The sequence below is a fragment of the Eutrema salsugineum genome, unplaced genomic scaffold, assembly GCF_000478725.1.
Source record: "Eutrema salsugineum unplaced genomic scaffold, Eutsalg1_0 scaffold_1, whole genome shotgun sequence".
Lineage (NCBI taxonomy): Eukaryota > Viridiplantae > Streptophyta > Magnoliopsida > Brassicales > Brassicaceae > Eutrema > Eutrema salsugineum.
In genome coordinates this window covers 11,297,827-11,311,550 of record NW_006256909.1, presented here as the reverse complement: position 1 = coordinate 11,311,550, position 13,724 = coordinate 11,297,827, and the positions used below count along the sequence as shown (strand labels likewise).

The 13,724-nt window shown below is 36.1% G+C and overlaps 4 protein-coding genes across 4 annotated transcripts; 3 read left to right on the top strand and 1 right to left on the bottom strand.

Annotated features, from left to right (window-relative positions):
- The first annotated feature begins 1,296 nt into the window (after positions 1-1,296).
- On the top strand, positions 1,297-5,724 carry LOC18028225 (endoplasmic reticulum metallopeptidase 1). Its single transcript, XM_006414384.2, has 13 exons — positions 1,297-1,384; positions 1,501-1,856; positions 1,932-2,170; positions 2,267-2,423; positions 2,540-2,617; positions 2,787-2,861; positions 2,945-3,064; positions 3,153-3,317; positions 3,419-3,941; positions 4,057-4,213; positions 4,581-4,690; positions 4,795-4,907; positions 5,003-5,724. The coding sequence occupies exons 2-13, from the start codon at positions 1,530-1,532 to the stop codon at positions 5,666-5,668; spliced, it is 2,730 nt and encodes a 909-aa protein (XP_006414447.1). The 5' UTR covers positions 1,297-1,384; positions 1,501-1,529; the 3' UTR covers positions 5,669-5,724.
- Positions 5,725-6,436: 712 nt separating this feature from the next.
- LOC18028224 lies at positions 6,437-8,415 on the top strand. The gene is made up of 7 exons (XM_006414383.2): positions 6,437-6,617; positions 7,265-7,303; positions 7,404-7,457; positions 7,569-7,622; positions 7,816-7,869; positions 7,969-8,040; positions 8,169-8,415. The coding sequence occupies exons 1-7, from the start codon at positions 6,549-6,551 to the stop codon at positions 8,280-8,282; spliced, it is 456 nt and encodes a 151-aa protein (XP_006414446.1). The 5' UTR covers positions 6,437-6,548; the 3' UTR covers positions 8,283-8,415.
- Positions 8,416-9,704: 1,289 nt separating this feature from the next.
- On the top strand, positions 9,705-10,394 carry LOC18028223 (protein RALF-like 33). The gene has a single exon (XM_006414381.2). The coding sequence runs from the start codon at positions 9,765-9,767 to the stop codon at positions 10,131-10,133; it is 369 nt and encodes a 122-aa protein (XP_006414444.1). The 5' UTR covers positions 9,705-9,764; the 3' UTR covers positions 10,134-10,394.
- A 1,398-nt stretch (positions 10,395-11,792) lies between these two features.
- LOC18028222 (heat shock factor-binding protein 1) lies at positions 11,793-13,650 on the bottom strand. The gene is made up of 5 exons (XM_024149618.1): positions 13,518-13,650; positions 12,873-12,926; positions 12,724-12,747; positions 12,583-12,625; positions 11,793-12,132 (listed from the first exon to the last, which is right to left on the bottom strand). The coding sequence occupies exons 1-5, from the start codon at positions 13,518-13,520 to the stop codon at positions 11,999-12,001; spliced, it is 258 nt and encodes an 85-aa protein (XP_024005386.1). The 5' UTR covers positions 13,521-13,650; the 3' UTR covers positions 11,793-11,998.
- Between the last annotated feature and the right edge of the window lie 74 nt (positions 13,651-13,724).

Genomic DNA, 13,724 nt, shown 5'->3' with positions numbered 1-13,724 from the left:
AACAATTCTCTAAAAATTCGCTTTTTCCCTTTTTCAGGATAAAAATGTCAAAAAACAAAAAACAAAAATTTGATTAACAGAAAGTCCAAAATCAATGTTTTCAACTTTTGATGTGACAGTAATATTTTAATTTCTAGTCTATTACCACATTACAAAAAATAATTCTGCTGTTGTCAAGATGTTTTGGTCAGCCGGATTGTTGGAAACATAGTTTACAAAGTGAAATCATAACAATGGGAATTCACACTATTTGAAAAAAGAAACCTTAAAACACTGTTCAATATAAAACCGTTCGTTGTAATTTTTCTTTATGTTTTTTTTTACATCTTATATAGTGCTGATTCAAAGATTTTAGCTTGGAAGGCCAAACCAGCTTGGAAACAACAAATACTGAATTTAAAACTCTATTATGGGTCATGAAAACCATTCAGCAGCTACAGTTCACTCTTTTTTTTTTTTCAATGAGTTTAAATGAGTTGTAGCAATTATTTTTAGGTGTCAATGAGTTGTTACAACTCATACTGAAAAAAGAAGAAGAGTGAACGGTTTAGTTTCATACTTACATTAAGGTTTAGTTTTATACTTACATTAAGGTTTAGTTTTATACTTACATGTTCTTTTGCTGTAAAGGAACATGTGTTTTCCCATGTCTCGACTACTATAAAACTTTACTCCATTTGGACCATTTCTTTAAGAATTCGCTTTTTTTCAACCTTCTATTGGATAAAAATGTCAAAAAAACAAAAAATTGATTAATGTCCAAAATCAATGTTTTCAACTTTTGATGTGTCAGTAATATCTAATTTCTAGTCTATCCATACCACATTACAAAAATTTATTTTGCTGTTGTCAAAATTAATTTTGATTGTTGAAACATAGTTTACAAACTGAAATCATAAGAATAGGAGTTCTCACTATTTGATAGACAATCAGCTTTAACATTCAAAGTACGAAAAAAAAAACAAACCTTTTAAATACACTGTTCAAAATGTTTTTTTTTTTTACATCTTATATAGTGTTGGTTCAAAAATATTAGCTTGGGAGGCCAAACCAGCTTGGAAACAACAAATACTGAATTGGAAACTCTGTTATGGGTCATGAAAATATTCAGCAGCTAGCAATTATTTTTAGGTTTCACTATAATTGCTACAACTCATTTTGAAAAAGAAGAAGAGTGAACGGTTTAGTTTCATAAGATTTAGTTTCATACTTACATTAAGGTTTAGTTTCATACTTACTTTATTTTTTGTTGGTATATACATAGTCTTCTTCTAGTTGAGATATTTCTGTATAGGAAAAAAAAAATACAGAGCTTCTCTTACTTCTCCCGAGTGTTACTGTCGAGGAAGGAAGACAACAATTCGCGAGGAATCAACTCACTCAGGTACGAATTTGTTCGATCCTAGGGTTCGTATACGCATAGAAGATAATACGATTTTCGTATAATAATTCCTGATCCAAACTCGGGTCATGACCCGTTTCTGTTTTCACCATTACCAGAACACAAAACCGATCCAAATCCCGATACGATGAGGAAGCGTCATCCCAAGGCGTCGGATTCTTCAGAGCCATCGTCAAGTCAAGAAACCGATAACGATGTTGTTCTCGATAAAGAGGATGATGTGCAGGTCGATGTTAGAAGATCAGGGAAAGTATGGCTCTCAGTGTTGATTCTGATCACATACTCCTCTTGGGCTGTTTACAATTACCAGCATGGGAATTTACCTCGTCCTTTAACCGCACAACAAGCTGGCAAAAGGGGTTTCTCTGAAATTCAGGCAATGAAACATGTCACGGCTTTGACTCAGTTTGGTCCGCATCCCGTTTCTTCTGATGCTCTTGTCCATGCCCTTGAGGTTTGTCTCCAACTTTTATGTTTTCTTCTTTTTAATTTGTGTGCACTGAGGATTTTGTGTTGTTCATCTTTGTAGTATGTATTGGAAGCAGTTGAGAAAGTTAAAGAAACTGCTCATTGGGAGGTTGATGTGAATGTTGATTTGTTCGAATCCAAATCCGGTGTAAATCGTCTTGTCGGTGGTCTTTTCAAAGGGAAGTCACTTGTGTATTCGGATATAAGTCACATTGTGCTAAGAATCTTGCCAAAATATGAATCAGACGCAGGAGACAATGCTATTCTTGTCTCTTCTCACATTGATACTGTCTTTTCAACGTATGTATTTATCGCTTCATCTCCTATCCATTTATTTCCATCACCAATATTAATAGTCAGAAGTGTGTGTTGAACTTCGTTTGTGAATGTATGAAGAGGTGGAGCTGGAGATTGTAGCTCATGTGTAGCTGTAATGCTGGAACTAGCTCGATCTGTTTCCCAATCGGCTCATGGATTCAAGAATTCTGTTATCTTCTTGTTCAATACTGGAGAGGAAGAAGGTCTTAATGGCGCTCATAGTTTTATTACTCAGGTAAATATGATAATACACTCACCTTAATGGCTTTAAGTTAAATGTATGTCCCTCTCTAGATCTTTTAATTCCTGAATTTATGGTTTCTATTTCACATTGTAAATTTACTGATGCAGCATCCATGGAGTTCCACAGTACGTTTAGCTATTGATTTAGAAGCCATGGGTACAGGTGGAAAGTCTGGTATTTTTCAGGTATAGACTTAGCACTACTCTATCTCCCGGTCCTCACATTTGGACACAGTTACTATTTTTGTGCATTGTACCTAGAAGAGTTTTAGGTTTTTGGTTTACAAATTGCTTCACTTTATCTCCATTTGAGAATTTCGACCTTCTGATTGTTTGAAGTATCCTCCTGGTGTAGGCTGGCCCGAGTCCGTGGGCTATTGAAAACTTTGCTTTGGCCGCGAAATATCCATCTGGTCAGATCATTGGACAAGTACGTGTACTTTCAACTGATGTTTCTTGCTCCCTTTACTGGTATATAAATACAATCTATATGTGACTGCTTCACTATGACAGGATCTGTTCACTTCTGGAGTAATAAAATCTGCGACTGATTTCCAAGTATACAAGGAGGTTGCTGGTCTCTCAGGATTGGACTTTGCTTTTGCAGATAATACTGCTGTCTATCACACTAAGGTATTCCCCTTTTTGTTGGTTTTAAAATGTTGTTCTTCTTGTTTTGTTCCTTGTTTAGATGTGTAATATCTTATTCCTTGTGTCGCAGAATGATAAGATAGAACTGATAAAACCAGGATCGCTTCAGCATCTTGGGGAAAATATGCTTGCTTTCCTCCTTCGTGTTGCTTCATCTTCTGATCTGCCAAAGGAGAAAACACTCCAGGGAGAGGAGAAATCCAAAGCGGACTCAGCTGTCTATTTTGACATTTTGGTGATTGAGAACTAACTATTCTGTTGTTATTATGTACTTCCATAGGTTCTCCTTTACCATGTCTTAATGTCTTTCCTTTTACTCCTATGTCAACTTTTCAGGGGAAGTATATGATTGTATACCGGCAAAGTTTTGCGACAATGCTATATGTTTCAGTGATCATGCAGTCGATTCTCATATGGGTTATGTCTTTGATCATGGGTGGTTATCCAGCTGTTGTGTCGCTCATGTTGTCGTGTTTGAGTATCATCCTCTCATGGATATTCTCAGTAGCTTTCTCGGTTGCTGTTGCCTTCATACTTCCATTGATTTCTTCATCACCTGTTCCCTACGCTTCAAACCCATGGATGACAGTTGGATTGTTTGTGTCCCCTGCGGTTTTGGGGTCAATAAGTGGTCAACATGTGGCCTTCATGTTCCTTCGGAAGAAATCATCAAACCGAAACTCGAACAAAATGCAAGTCTCACCAAGACTAAGGGATAACTTGGCCAAGCTGGAGGCTGAAAGATGGCTGTTCAAAGCTGGTTTTATACAGTGGCTTGTTCTTCTGGCCTTGGGAACCTATTATAAACTTGGATCAACTTACCTAGCTCTGGTTTGGCTAGTTCCTCCTGCATTTGCATGTAAGCCAATCTTTGTTAGCTACTGTTTTTTATATATTGAGGGATGTTGAAAAAGTGTTGTTTTCCCTTTAGAACTGTTCTAAGTTTAACTTAATGAAACATAATGGTTGTCTAGATGGATTGCTTGAGGCGACTTTAACTCCAATCCGATTGCCTAAGCCCCTCAAGCTTGCAACTCTCGTTATCAGCCTGGCTGTACCAGTTTTGGTTTCATCTGGCAGTTTTATCCGGTTAGCAGGCACAATGATCGGCATGCTCATTCGATTTGACAGGTAAACTGATAAAGGCACTATAATGTGAGATGCTTGATAGATATGGATGAACAATAACTAATAGTATAAATAGGTCAAAGGGGAAGAGAGATTATGAGTCTTTTTGATCATTGGGTGTTTGAGAGCCTTCGGGACTCTAAGCCAAACTCCAACTGCTTTTGGTTTACTTTGGTTATCGTTTCACCTTCCTTTGAGAAATAAAGAGAGTTCCACTCTCTGTTCCTATCATAGACAGGCTAAGATTCTCTTGCCTAAACGTAAATAGTGGCTGCTGCAACGAGAATTAATGGTTCTGTGAATCTCTTTCTTCTTTAGCTTCCACAGATCTTACATTGTAGCTGCTTTTTTGGGGTATTTTGGTGTGTAGAAATCCAGGCGGAACTCCAGAATGGCTAGGCAATGTGATGATCGCTGTTGTTATTGCTACTTTCATAAGTCTGACTATGGTATACCTGCTGGCTTATATTCATCTCTCCGGTAAATGCTCTATTTCAAAACTTTGTTTATGGAAATTATCACAAGAATTACAAATTTTAAGTTGATTAAACATAATAATTCTTGACAAAACTTATGGTCTCCAGGTGCAAAAAGGTCAATTGTCACTGCATTATGCATTATCACTGCCCTCTCTCTTTCTCTTGTATCTTCTGGTGTTCTTCCTGCATTTACCGAGGATACTGCAAGAGCAGTAAATGTAAGTCCCTTTGAATTGTCGTTCCAGTGGTAAGTTCTTTAGTTTCTTTTGTGTTGCGACTCAGCCTTTGGATATATGGTTGTACACCTGTACAGGTAGTACATGTTGTGGATACAAGCGGGGAAGATCCAGTGTCGTTCATATCGTTGTTCTCAAACACTCCTGGAAACTTGAACATGGAAGCAGAGCAGATCAAAGAAGGGTTCAAGTGTGGGAGAGATAATAAGGTTGATTTTGTCAGCTTCGAAGCTAAGTATAGTTGTGTGACCAAGAAGAACGCCGAGGCTGGATGGGACAAGAACGATATTCCGGTTCTGCGTGTCGTAGACGACAAAGAAAGAGTCATAGCAGTTTCGATGGACACAGGAGGCTCAACTCGCTGGACTCTTGGCATTGACATGGAGGAAATAGAAGACTTTACACTGCAAGTAGGTGAGGAGGAGGAGTTGATGATAGCACGTGGCGAGAAGAGCAGCAACGAAGAAGGGTGGCATCAAATTCAATTCTCAGGTGGGAAAAAGGCGCCAACAAGGTTTGTTCTCAAACTTTATGAAAAGAAGGAAGAAGTATCTGTTGAGAAGAAGAAGAAGAAGGAGGAGAAGAAGCAGAGACCTCTCTTGAAACTCAGAACTGACTTTGATCGTATCACTCCACAAGTGGAAAGGGTTCTCCAAAAACTTCCTTCGTTTTGCTCATTGTTTGGAAAATCCACTTCTCCTTTTACTCTCGCTTTTCTTGCTTCTCTTCCTTACACCAAATAGGCAAATACCACTTCCTCACAATACATTCTTTTTTGTTGTTTGACATCAAAAGCAAATGTGTTTTGAGTTCTTGAGAATAAATAAATTAGTTACAGAGAAAAAAGAGCATGTAAAACGACTAAATTCATCTAATTCATCCTAAAAATTCATTTAATATTGGAATATTTTTTAGGATTATTTAAAATAAAAGATATATAACAAATAGTTATGACAAATAGATGCAACTTTCCGAAACATTTTCTAAAAGTATACTCCATAGATTTCGACTAAATTAAATAACAAAAGAGTGGCCAGCCAATAAGAAAAAAGATAGCTATAAAATAGAATATGTGAAAACTCATCTTTAAATTTAAATTCTCGTCGCCTCACACATGCTCCCAAGTAAGTACCAGTCTTAAATGGTAGACATTAACCAAAAACAAAGGAAATTTGTGAGAAAAAAACTTATAAATTATTTATTATTTCTTATTTCTTCTGCGTCGAAAATACACAAACTGAAACTATACAAGCAAAAAATCGTATTTTTAAAAATGTTAATCAAATATACTAAAAATAATTGACTGAAATTGAATAATAAGTAAATATATTTTTTTTAAAAAAAAAAAAAATTGAGAGTTAGTAGATCACGTATTGGGAAAAACAATGCTATACATAAAATAAAAAATTTGAATTTTGTTGTTTTTATTATTTTAATTTCATTTTTTGAAATTTGAGTCTCGCTCCCAACGACATCACTAAATAGTCTGATATTTGTTTGTTTGTCACTTTACCAATCTCTCTAATAGATCTTCTTCTTCCTTCCTTCTCAATACCTCCATAATTCTTCTATCTTCCCTTTTTGATTTCATTCCCAGAGAATTTTCCCGAGTTCACATTGATAATGGCGGACCAAACCTCCGATCCAACATCTTCCGCGGCTCTTGTCTCCGTATCTTCTCCTACTGCTCCTGTAATCTCTCCTTCTCTCTCTCGCCTCTCTCATTTTGCGATTCATGAACACGTAGGCTTTTAGGGCTCTGTGTTTCTGAGTTTTGGTCTGAAATTGAGAGTTTGCGGCTGTTTTGTAATTTGGTTTTGTATCTAGGGTTTGGGATTAATTGCGCCATTTCGGACCGAGATCTGTGTTTGTCTGCAACTTCGTAGTTATTATTTTTCATTTTAGTGAGTTCTTGTTTCTTTCTTGCTGTTTCGATTATTGTCTGTGATTTGCTATGTTTTTTTTTGTAGAGAATTCTCTCTACATTTAAGAGTTCCACATATTTTGCAATCTCTAGATTCTGGTTACATTGATTCTGAGTTGATTCACTTTCAAAGTTTTTTCATTTGATGGTATTTGGCTATCGTTGTATATCTCTTTAGATTTGGAATCAGATAATTAGGGAATTTCTGGTAGTTTTGATTGGCATTGTGGTTTTGCAATTGTTTCTCTGATTATCAAGATAAATAAAAACAATCTCATTGATCTTGCAGCATTGATTTCCCTCAGAAATTTTGTTTTGGAGAGCCCACAGTTATATTTTTATCCGTGTGGAATTGTTTTTATAATGTGGTTTACTGAAATTTGAATGTTGATCTTGATTGTTTCTTCTTCTGCAGAAGAAAGAAAATACCAGTCCTGTTGATTCGAAGCTCACGGTATGTGTAGCTGTGTTGCCTTCCCATCTTTTTATCTATTAGTATTTCTAGTCAAATCTTCTGATGCCATTTTCTGAAGTCTGGATTTCGTTTTCTGTAGGAATTGAGCGAATCAAGAGCCGAGTTGCTTATCAGGATCCAGAACCTGAAACAGGTTTTAACACCTTTTATATATATTCTCATCTCATATTTTCTCATCGTTGTTCAGACATCTATTGTCTTTTCTTAACAAACCAGCTTTACATCTATGCCTTAACTGTCACAGGACTTGCAAAGTTGGAGAGGTAAGCTAGACACCCAAGTTAAAGTCTACCGTGAGGTGAGTTCTCTTTCTACTCCTCTCAATACATTTTGTGGTCTGCTCGGAAAATATATATTCAGATTCTCCAAATTCTGCTCCCAAAGAGAATTGCTTTCCTTTGCTAGGGTCAGTTTCAGGCGACACAAGAGCTCTCCTCTTGTACTGTTTTGAAACTCGGTATGTAATAAACTCTTACTCGGTGCTTCTACAGGAGCTCTCTGGGCTAAAGAAGACTCTGAATCTTGAAGTTGAGCAGCTCCGTGAGGTATGTATGTATATTGAGAGCAACATGCACATCGAAATCTTTACCGTTTTCTGTTTCGTGATGCACATTTTGAATTGTTTGCGTTTCTACACAAACCAGGAATTCAAAGACCTGAAGACCACCTTGAATCAGCAACAAGATGATGTTTCTGCTAGCCTGAAAAGCTTAGGCGTGAGTTCTCATGATACTACTCTCTTCTTCCCAATTGTAATGTGTAACCCGGTAAACAGTCCGGCTTATTAAGCTAAACAGAAACTAGGCTATGGTTTCCTCAATGATTCTCTGTATGTCCTTTGCAGCTACAAGATAACTCCAAAGATTCAAAAGAGCAAATGGATAAGAGAGGCGAGGCTACAGAAGAGAAAGTGGAAGCTCGGTCGAGTGATGACATTGTGAAAGAGGTAGAGCATTAGATGATGAAAATGTTTGTTACTATGATCTTTGTGACTACTACCACTACTACTACTCTTACTACGGTTTAGATTGTACCAGTACTCTTGGTCTGTAGTACCTCGGTTTAGTTGATTCTTATAGCAGTTTGTACCAGATCGATGCCAAATACAGAAACCAACTCGAGTAATGATCTCAAAACTAAGCTTCTCCTCTGTTTTTGACATCAATTGAGAGAATTGTAAACCTATAAACAAACCTAGATAATGCAAAATCTTAAATTAAGGAGCTATAGTGATTTGCATTCTCCGAACTTTAAGATTGGAAGCTTTAATCAACCGATCAATCAATGAACCAACAAACTAACTGCATAATCCCAATTATTTACTTGTGTGTTTTGTTTTTGGGAAAGTTCTTATACATACTACTTTTTTTTTGTTTTATTTTTATACTGTACTCCATTAATGTCAATATATGTATGAATTTCAAATATTTCTCTAGATATTGACTGTTAACCAATTTGATCAATGGAGGGAACGTTCAAAGTTTTTTTTTTTTTACCAAAGGGAACGTTATAAGTTTCTTATGACGAACACTAGTTTTTTTTTTGGTCGAACATGTTAAGATTCATACCATTTTCAAGATTTTACATAGTTGTGAGGGATCACTTATTACAAGAAGAGAAAGAGAAAAAGATTAGGAAGAAGATTAAGGATACATCCGTTAGCTTATGGAACCAAGATGCTGGAAATATAACTCAAGAAGGGAGGGAGACGTCGTAGAAATCGGCGGGAAGGAGAGGAGACGATCCCGAAGCATTCTATCCACCGAAGCACGAACAACTGGGACAGGGGAGCTGGAGTCTTTGAAAATGCGAGAGTTGCGCTCTCTCCAAATGGCGTAGATAACGACTTGAAGCAGAAACTTAAACACAGACTTCAGTCCCACTGAAGAGAAGTGATTCCTGGAGGAGATGAATGCAACGACAGCACGAAGCGAGAGAGGAACAGGAGCGCATACTCTGTTTACAAAACGAGTCCATAGGTCCGAGGAGAAAGAGCAGGCGAAGAACAGATGGTCATGCGATTCAGGCCCTGCTCTACATAAGACACATTGGTCGGAAACACTAGTTTTCTTATTTCAAATATTTTTTTTTTCATCTGTTGGTATATTCAAGTACATGCGTCATATCTTATCCTCTTAAGTTGAATAAAATATGCTGCCAAGAAGAAAAATGTTGAATAAAATCAAAATAGAAAATTCAGTAAAGAAATATACAGTTGTGTTTGACAAGAGAACTTAAAACGCGTTAATACATCATTAGATCTCAAATTACACTCTACTTTATTGTCTTGGTTACAGTCAAGTGGCATAACCCGTAAATATACCCTAATCCTAATGGCATTTTCAATTCTTCTTTCTCTTTTAAACCATTTCTTTCTCTGCCTTTGATAAAACTTTTGAACCTGACCAAAAACAAAAAGCTAGAGAGAGAGAGAGAAATAATGAGGGGATTCTCCAGAAAATCCGGCGCGGCGGCAATCTTTCCGATCATCGCAATTCTCACCGTCCACTGGTTAATCTCCGTCGCGACCTCCCAATCCGTCGGATTCGCCGCCGATTTCATGCCGATCGAGACAGAGTGCACTGGTTCCATCGCCGAGTGCTCGACGGCGGCGGCGGAGGAGTTCGAGATGGACTCTGAGATAAACCGGCGCATCTTAGCGACGACGAGGTACATCAGCTACGGTGCGCTGAGGAGAAACACGGTTCCTTGCTCGCGCCGCGGCGCATCTTACTACAATTGCCGACGTGGAGCTCAGGCAAACCCTTACTCTCGTGGCTGTAGCGCCATTACTCGTTGCAGGCGATGATGATCTCTCTCTCACACTCTCTGTGTATCTCAATTCTTTTGTTTTTACTTTTATACAATTTTTCAGATTTTTATTATTATTATTTTTGTTTCCTGGTATTTTTATTTACTTTTTTTTTGCTTACAATTTTATTACAATATAGTTTCATCCACCTACATATAGAGTTTATATAGTATGTGTGTACATTTCTGGGAATGTTTACATTGTTTCTTGATGTAAGTTTGCTATATGACCAGAAATATATGTATTACAAACTGTAAATTTTATTTCTTAAAAATAACAAACGTTAGTATTTTATCAAAAATAAAAAATAACAAACGATTGATGTATACATTTTAATATATCAATTATCAGGTATGATTACATTTGTAGTTTAATAGTAATATGTATGGGTGCTTTTTGCATGTGCTGAAGAAATACCAGATGTTCATATGGTATATAAATTATAAAACTATAGTTGAGAGGAAGAAGTCATATTTAAGGAAAAAAATTAATTATTTTTTTTCCCCGTTTTTTGTTGAAGAAATGAATAATTGTTGACAAGTGGGAAATAGAGAGACAAATAATTAGGATTATTTAGTTGGGGCCAACTAAAAGCAGCTTCACATGCAAACACTTTCGGCAGAACCACACGTGGCGTATTTATTACGTTTATTTGGTGTATTCTTTTCATTTGTAATGGTGAATTTACAACTAATAACATTAGTTGTTTTTTTTGGGGATTAAAACTAAAATTGGTTGCTACAACTAAAAGAAATTAATGTATCAAAAAAATGTCAGTATAGGTCTTTGTCTTGATAAAATATTTAATTCCCATAGTTTTTTACTTGATAAACGCTACAACTCATTTACTTCCCATAGTTTTTCGTCTTGGAGCCTTGAAGAGGCTTGGGGGAGAAAAACTGTCAATTTATGTAAAATATATTAAAAATAAAAAGAAATGAAGAGAAGAAAAGACTCATTTACTTCCCATAGTTGGAGGGAGATGTGAATTTGAAAAAAATTTCAAAAATGAAGAAGACAACATTAAATATCAAAACAACAAATTAGAGACACTTTAATTTAATGCACATCTCATCTAACGGCCCTTATTTCCTCCTCGGGCCCTCAAGGGTAACAACCTCACAAAAAAATTAAAAAATAATAATAAAGAAAAAGGAATATAAACCAAAGTTTTGGACCATAGACTCATACCTCATGACAAGCATATACCAACTCATCACCGATTGTTATTTGTTAAATTGATAATGATAGATTGATCTACATTCATATTTAACATACACTTTCTTAACATCCATTCACAATTTTAATTGTTTTTTTTTTTTGGAGTCATTTGTAAATATAAGAACAATACACAATTAGATGATCCATTAACATCAGCCAAATCGACCCAATTTCTTTAAGAACAAATATTTTGTACAACTCATAATTGCTACAATCGGTCTACGGCTCCTATACTGTATTTTTCACTTTCTCTAATGACAAACTCAAAAACTATAAATAAAAATATAAATTGGAACCAAATCGAGAATAGATCAATTGTCAAGTTGGAAACTTGGTCAGCCTTTTTCCCAAATTAAAAATAGCGGATTTTTCTCCATCATTCCCTACAATTGTGTAGCATCGACAATAACATAAAACCTTCAAGCATTAGGTTTCTCAGTTCTCTCAAAACCAACATAGAAAGGAATTCATAGATGCAGAATAATTATAATGTACCACATCATCAATCTATTTGATGAACAGAACAACATATTCTTGTCTTAAAACTGGAAAATAATAAGTAATACTGCTCTTAACAATTTTCATAGATTTTTCTGCAGATGCAGCAGCCATAAGAAAAAACAGATGATGAACTTAAGTTTTTAAGTGGAACTAGCCGGTGTTTTGGGTTCATCGCTTGATTTGGAGGCAGGAGGAGTGCCTTCTACTCCCATCTCAGCTCTTAGATCATTGATGCTTTGCTCCAGCTCATTGATTCTGCCTCCCATGTCATCGAGTGAACCATCAAAGTCAAGGAGATTACGATTTATGTAAAGGGAGAGATTTAAACCAATGTCATGAACACAAATTGCTGGATCAAAATTCACTTGAACAGAACAAGAAAGCAATATAAGAGCAACTTAACTAGAGAACATAACATAGAGACATGTGTTACTATCAGTAGAACAGACACTGAAGTAATCTAATCTGGTATTAGATAGTTGCCGATCCCTAGTACTAAGCTTCTATCCTTTGAGACACAAAGAAACAATTATCAGGGATCATTGTTACCTCTAAACTTTCATTAGAGAACTGTCAATTCCTAGTACTAGATTTCTTTCCTTTGATTTAATGGCAGAAAGAAACTAATCTTAGAGATCATCACTCCTGTTCTAGGAGGGAAACATTTCAAATATTCTAATGGAAGCAACATTCAAAGTAAAACCACAGATTGATAAAAGGATATTCTTTGTGATGATGGAGTCCGACATTGTCTGGAACCTAGTTTGCTGAAACACACAATATAACCAAATTTATCAGAATCTACCTTTTGAAGCTGCAATTCACAGGCCTAAAATGACAAAAAAAGATCTGTAAGAAAACCCACCATTTGCTGCAGAAGATTTTGGACCTGCGGATAAGATTTTTAAGGATTCAGTAACAAAAACCAAGTGATATTGTCTCAAAGTCAGAAGCATATCAAACAAAGAGATTCTGACCAAAGACGTAATTTATCTATTATAAATGGACACTCACAAAAGCTGTCATATCAGCAGTGCTCTGCTTAGTATCCTCAGAATCATGCCCATCCTGCCAGCATAAAGAAATAGCGATAAGAAGGAAATAAAAGACACAAAGAACATAACTTCATTGATCTACAACAAGCATCAGTACATGTTGATGAAGCTTAAGAAATCGATTAAGGTAAAACAAACAAGCACGAACTATTTACTCATGCAGGATATTTACATCTAAAACTATCTTAGTACCAACAATACACACACACAAAAAAAAAACTCGATACATGGTCATTCTGAAGTTATACTGGATCCTCAATCAGATCCTTAACTTCATGTTCATGATACTGGAAATTTTGCAGAGACTGAATTCTCAAGTTTTCATACGCACAAATGGAAAAGAAAATCAAAGAAATGCAAAATCCAATTGTAATCGGGTTTTCAACTCAAAATTTCGATAGGCAATATATATAGAAACAGAACAACAATCGAAAGCCATGCTAGATGACACTGAGCCTAATAATCCGAAGATATATAACATCTGCAAAAATTTAGCCCTAAAGTACAATCGATAAATCTGAAGAATGAGCCTAGGGTTCGTGAACGAGAACATAAATTCGATCGAAATCAATCAACGCGCACTGATCTGAAGCATCATACATACCATTTCTAGGTGTCTGATCGAACGATGGAGAATTTGGATTCAGCGAGAAGCGAATGAGACGAGGGAGATGAGCGATGTGTGTGTATCACCAAGAACAGAAAAAGCATCACTACTATTAAGGATTTACCCAAACCTGTATGAACGAAATGTCTAAAATGCCCCTGTTCTAAAAAAGTATCGTTATGATTGGATCGAGTGGGATCATAA

What these genes read in the sequence shown, in the direction of transcription:
- LOC18028225 (XM_006414384.2), top strand. Translation starts at nt 1,530, where the DNA reads ATGAGGAAGCGTCATCCCAAGGCGTCGGATTCTTCAGAGCCATCGTCA. An exon ending in GAAAGTCTGGTATTTTTCAG is followed by an intron (nt 2,618 to 2,786) that starts GTATAGACTTAG and finishes CTCCTGGTGTAG; the next exon opens with GCTGGCCCGAGTCCGTGGGC. An exon ending in ATACTGCAAGAGCAGTAAAT is followed by an intron (nt 4,908 to 5,002) that starts GTAAGTCCCTTT and finishes ACACCTGTACAG; the next exon opens with GTAGTACATGTTGTGGATAC.
- LOC18028224 (XM_006414383.2), top strand. Translation starts at nt 6,549, where the DNA reads ATGGCGGACCAAACCTCCGATCCAACATCTTCCGCGGCTCTTGTCTCC. An exon ending in GGATCCAGAACCTGAAACAG is followed by an intron (nt 7,458 to 7,568) that starts GTTTTAACACCT and finishes TAACTGTCACAG; the next exon opens with GACTTGCAAAGTTGGAGAGG. An exon ending in CTAGCCTGAAAAGCTTAGGC is followed by an intron (nt 8,041 to 8,168) that starts GTGAGTTCTCAT and finishes TGTCCTTTGCAG; the next exon opens with CTACAAGATAACTCCAAAGA.
- LOC18028223 (XM_006414381.2), top strand. Translation starts at nt 9,765, where the DNA reads ATGAGGGGATTCTCCAGAAAATCCGGCGCGGCGGCAATCTTTCCGATC.
- LOC18028222 (XM_024149618.1), bottom strand. An exon ending in CTGCTGATATGACAGCTTTT is followed by an intron (nt 12,748 to 12,872) that starts GTGAGTGTCCAT and finishes TCTTATCCGCAG; the next exon opens with GTCCAAAATCTTCTGCAGCA. An exon ending in GGACTCCATCATCACAAAGA is followed by an intron (nt 12,133 to 12,582) that starts ATATCCTTTTAT and finishes TTGATGGTTCAC; the next exon opens with TCGATGACATGGGAGGCAGA.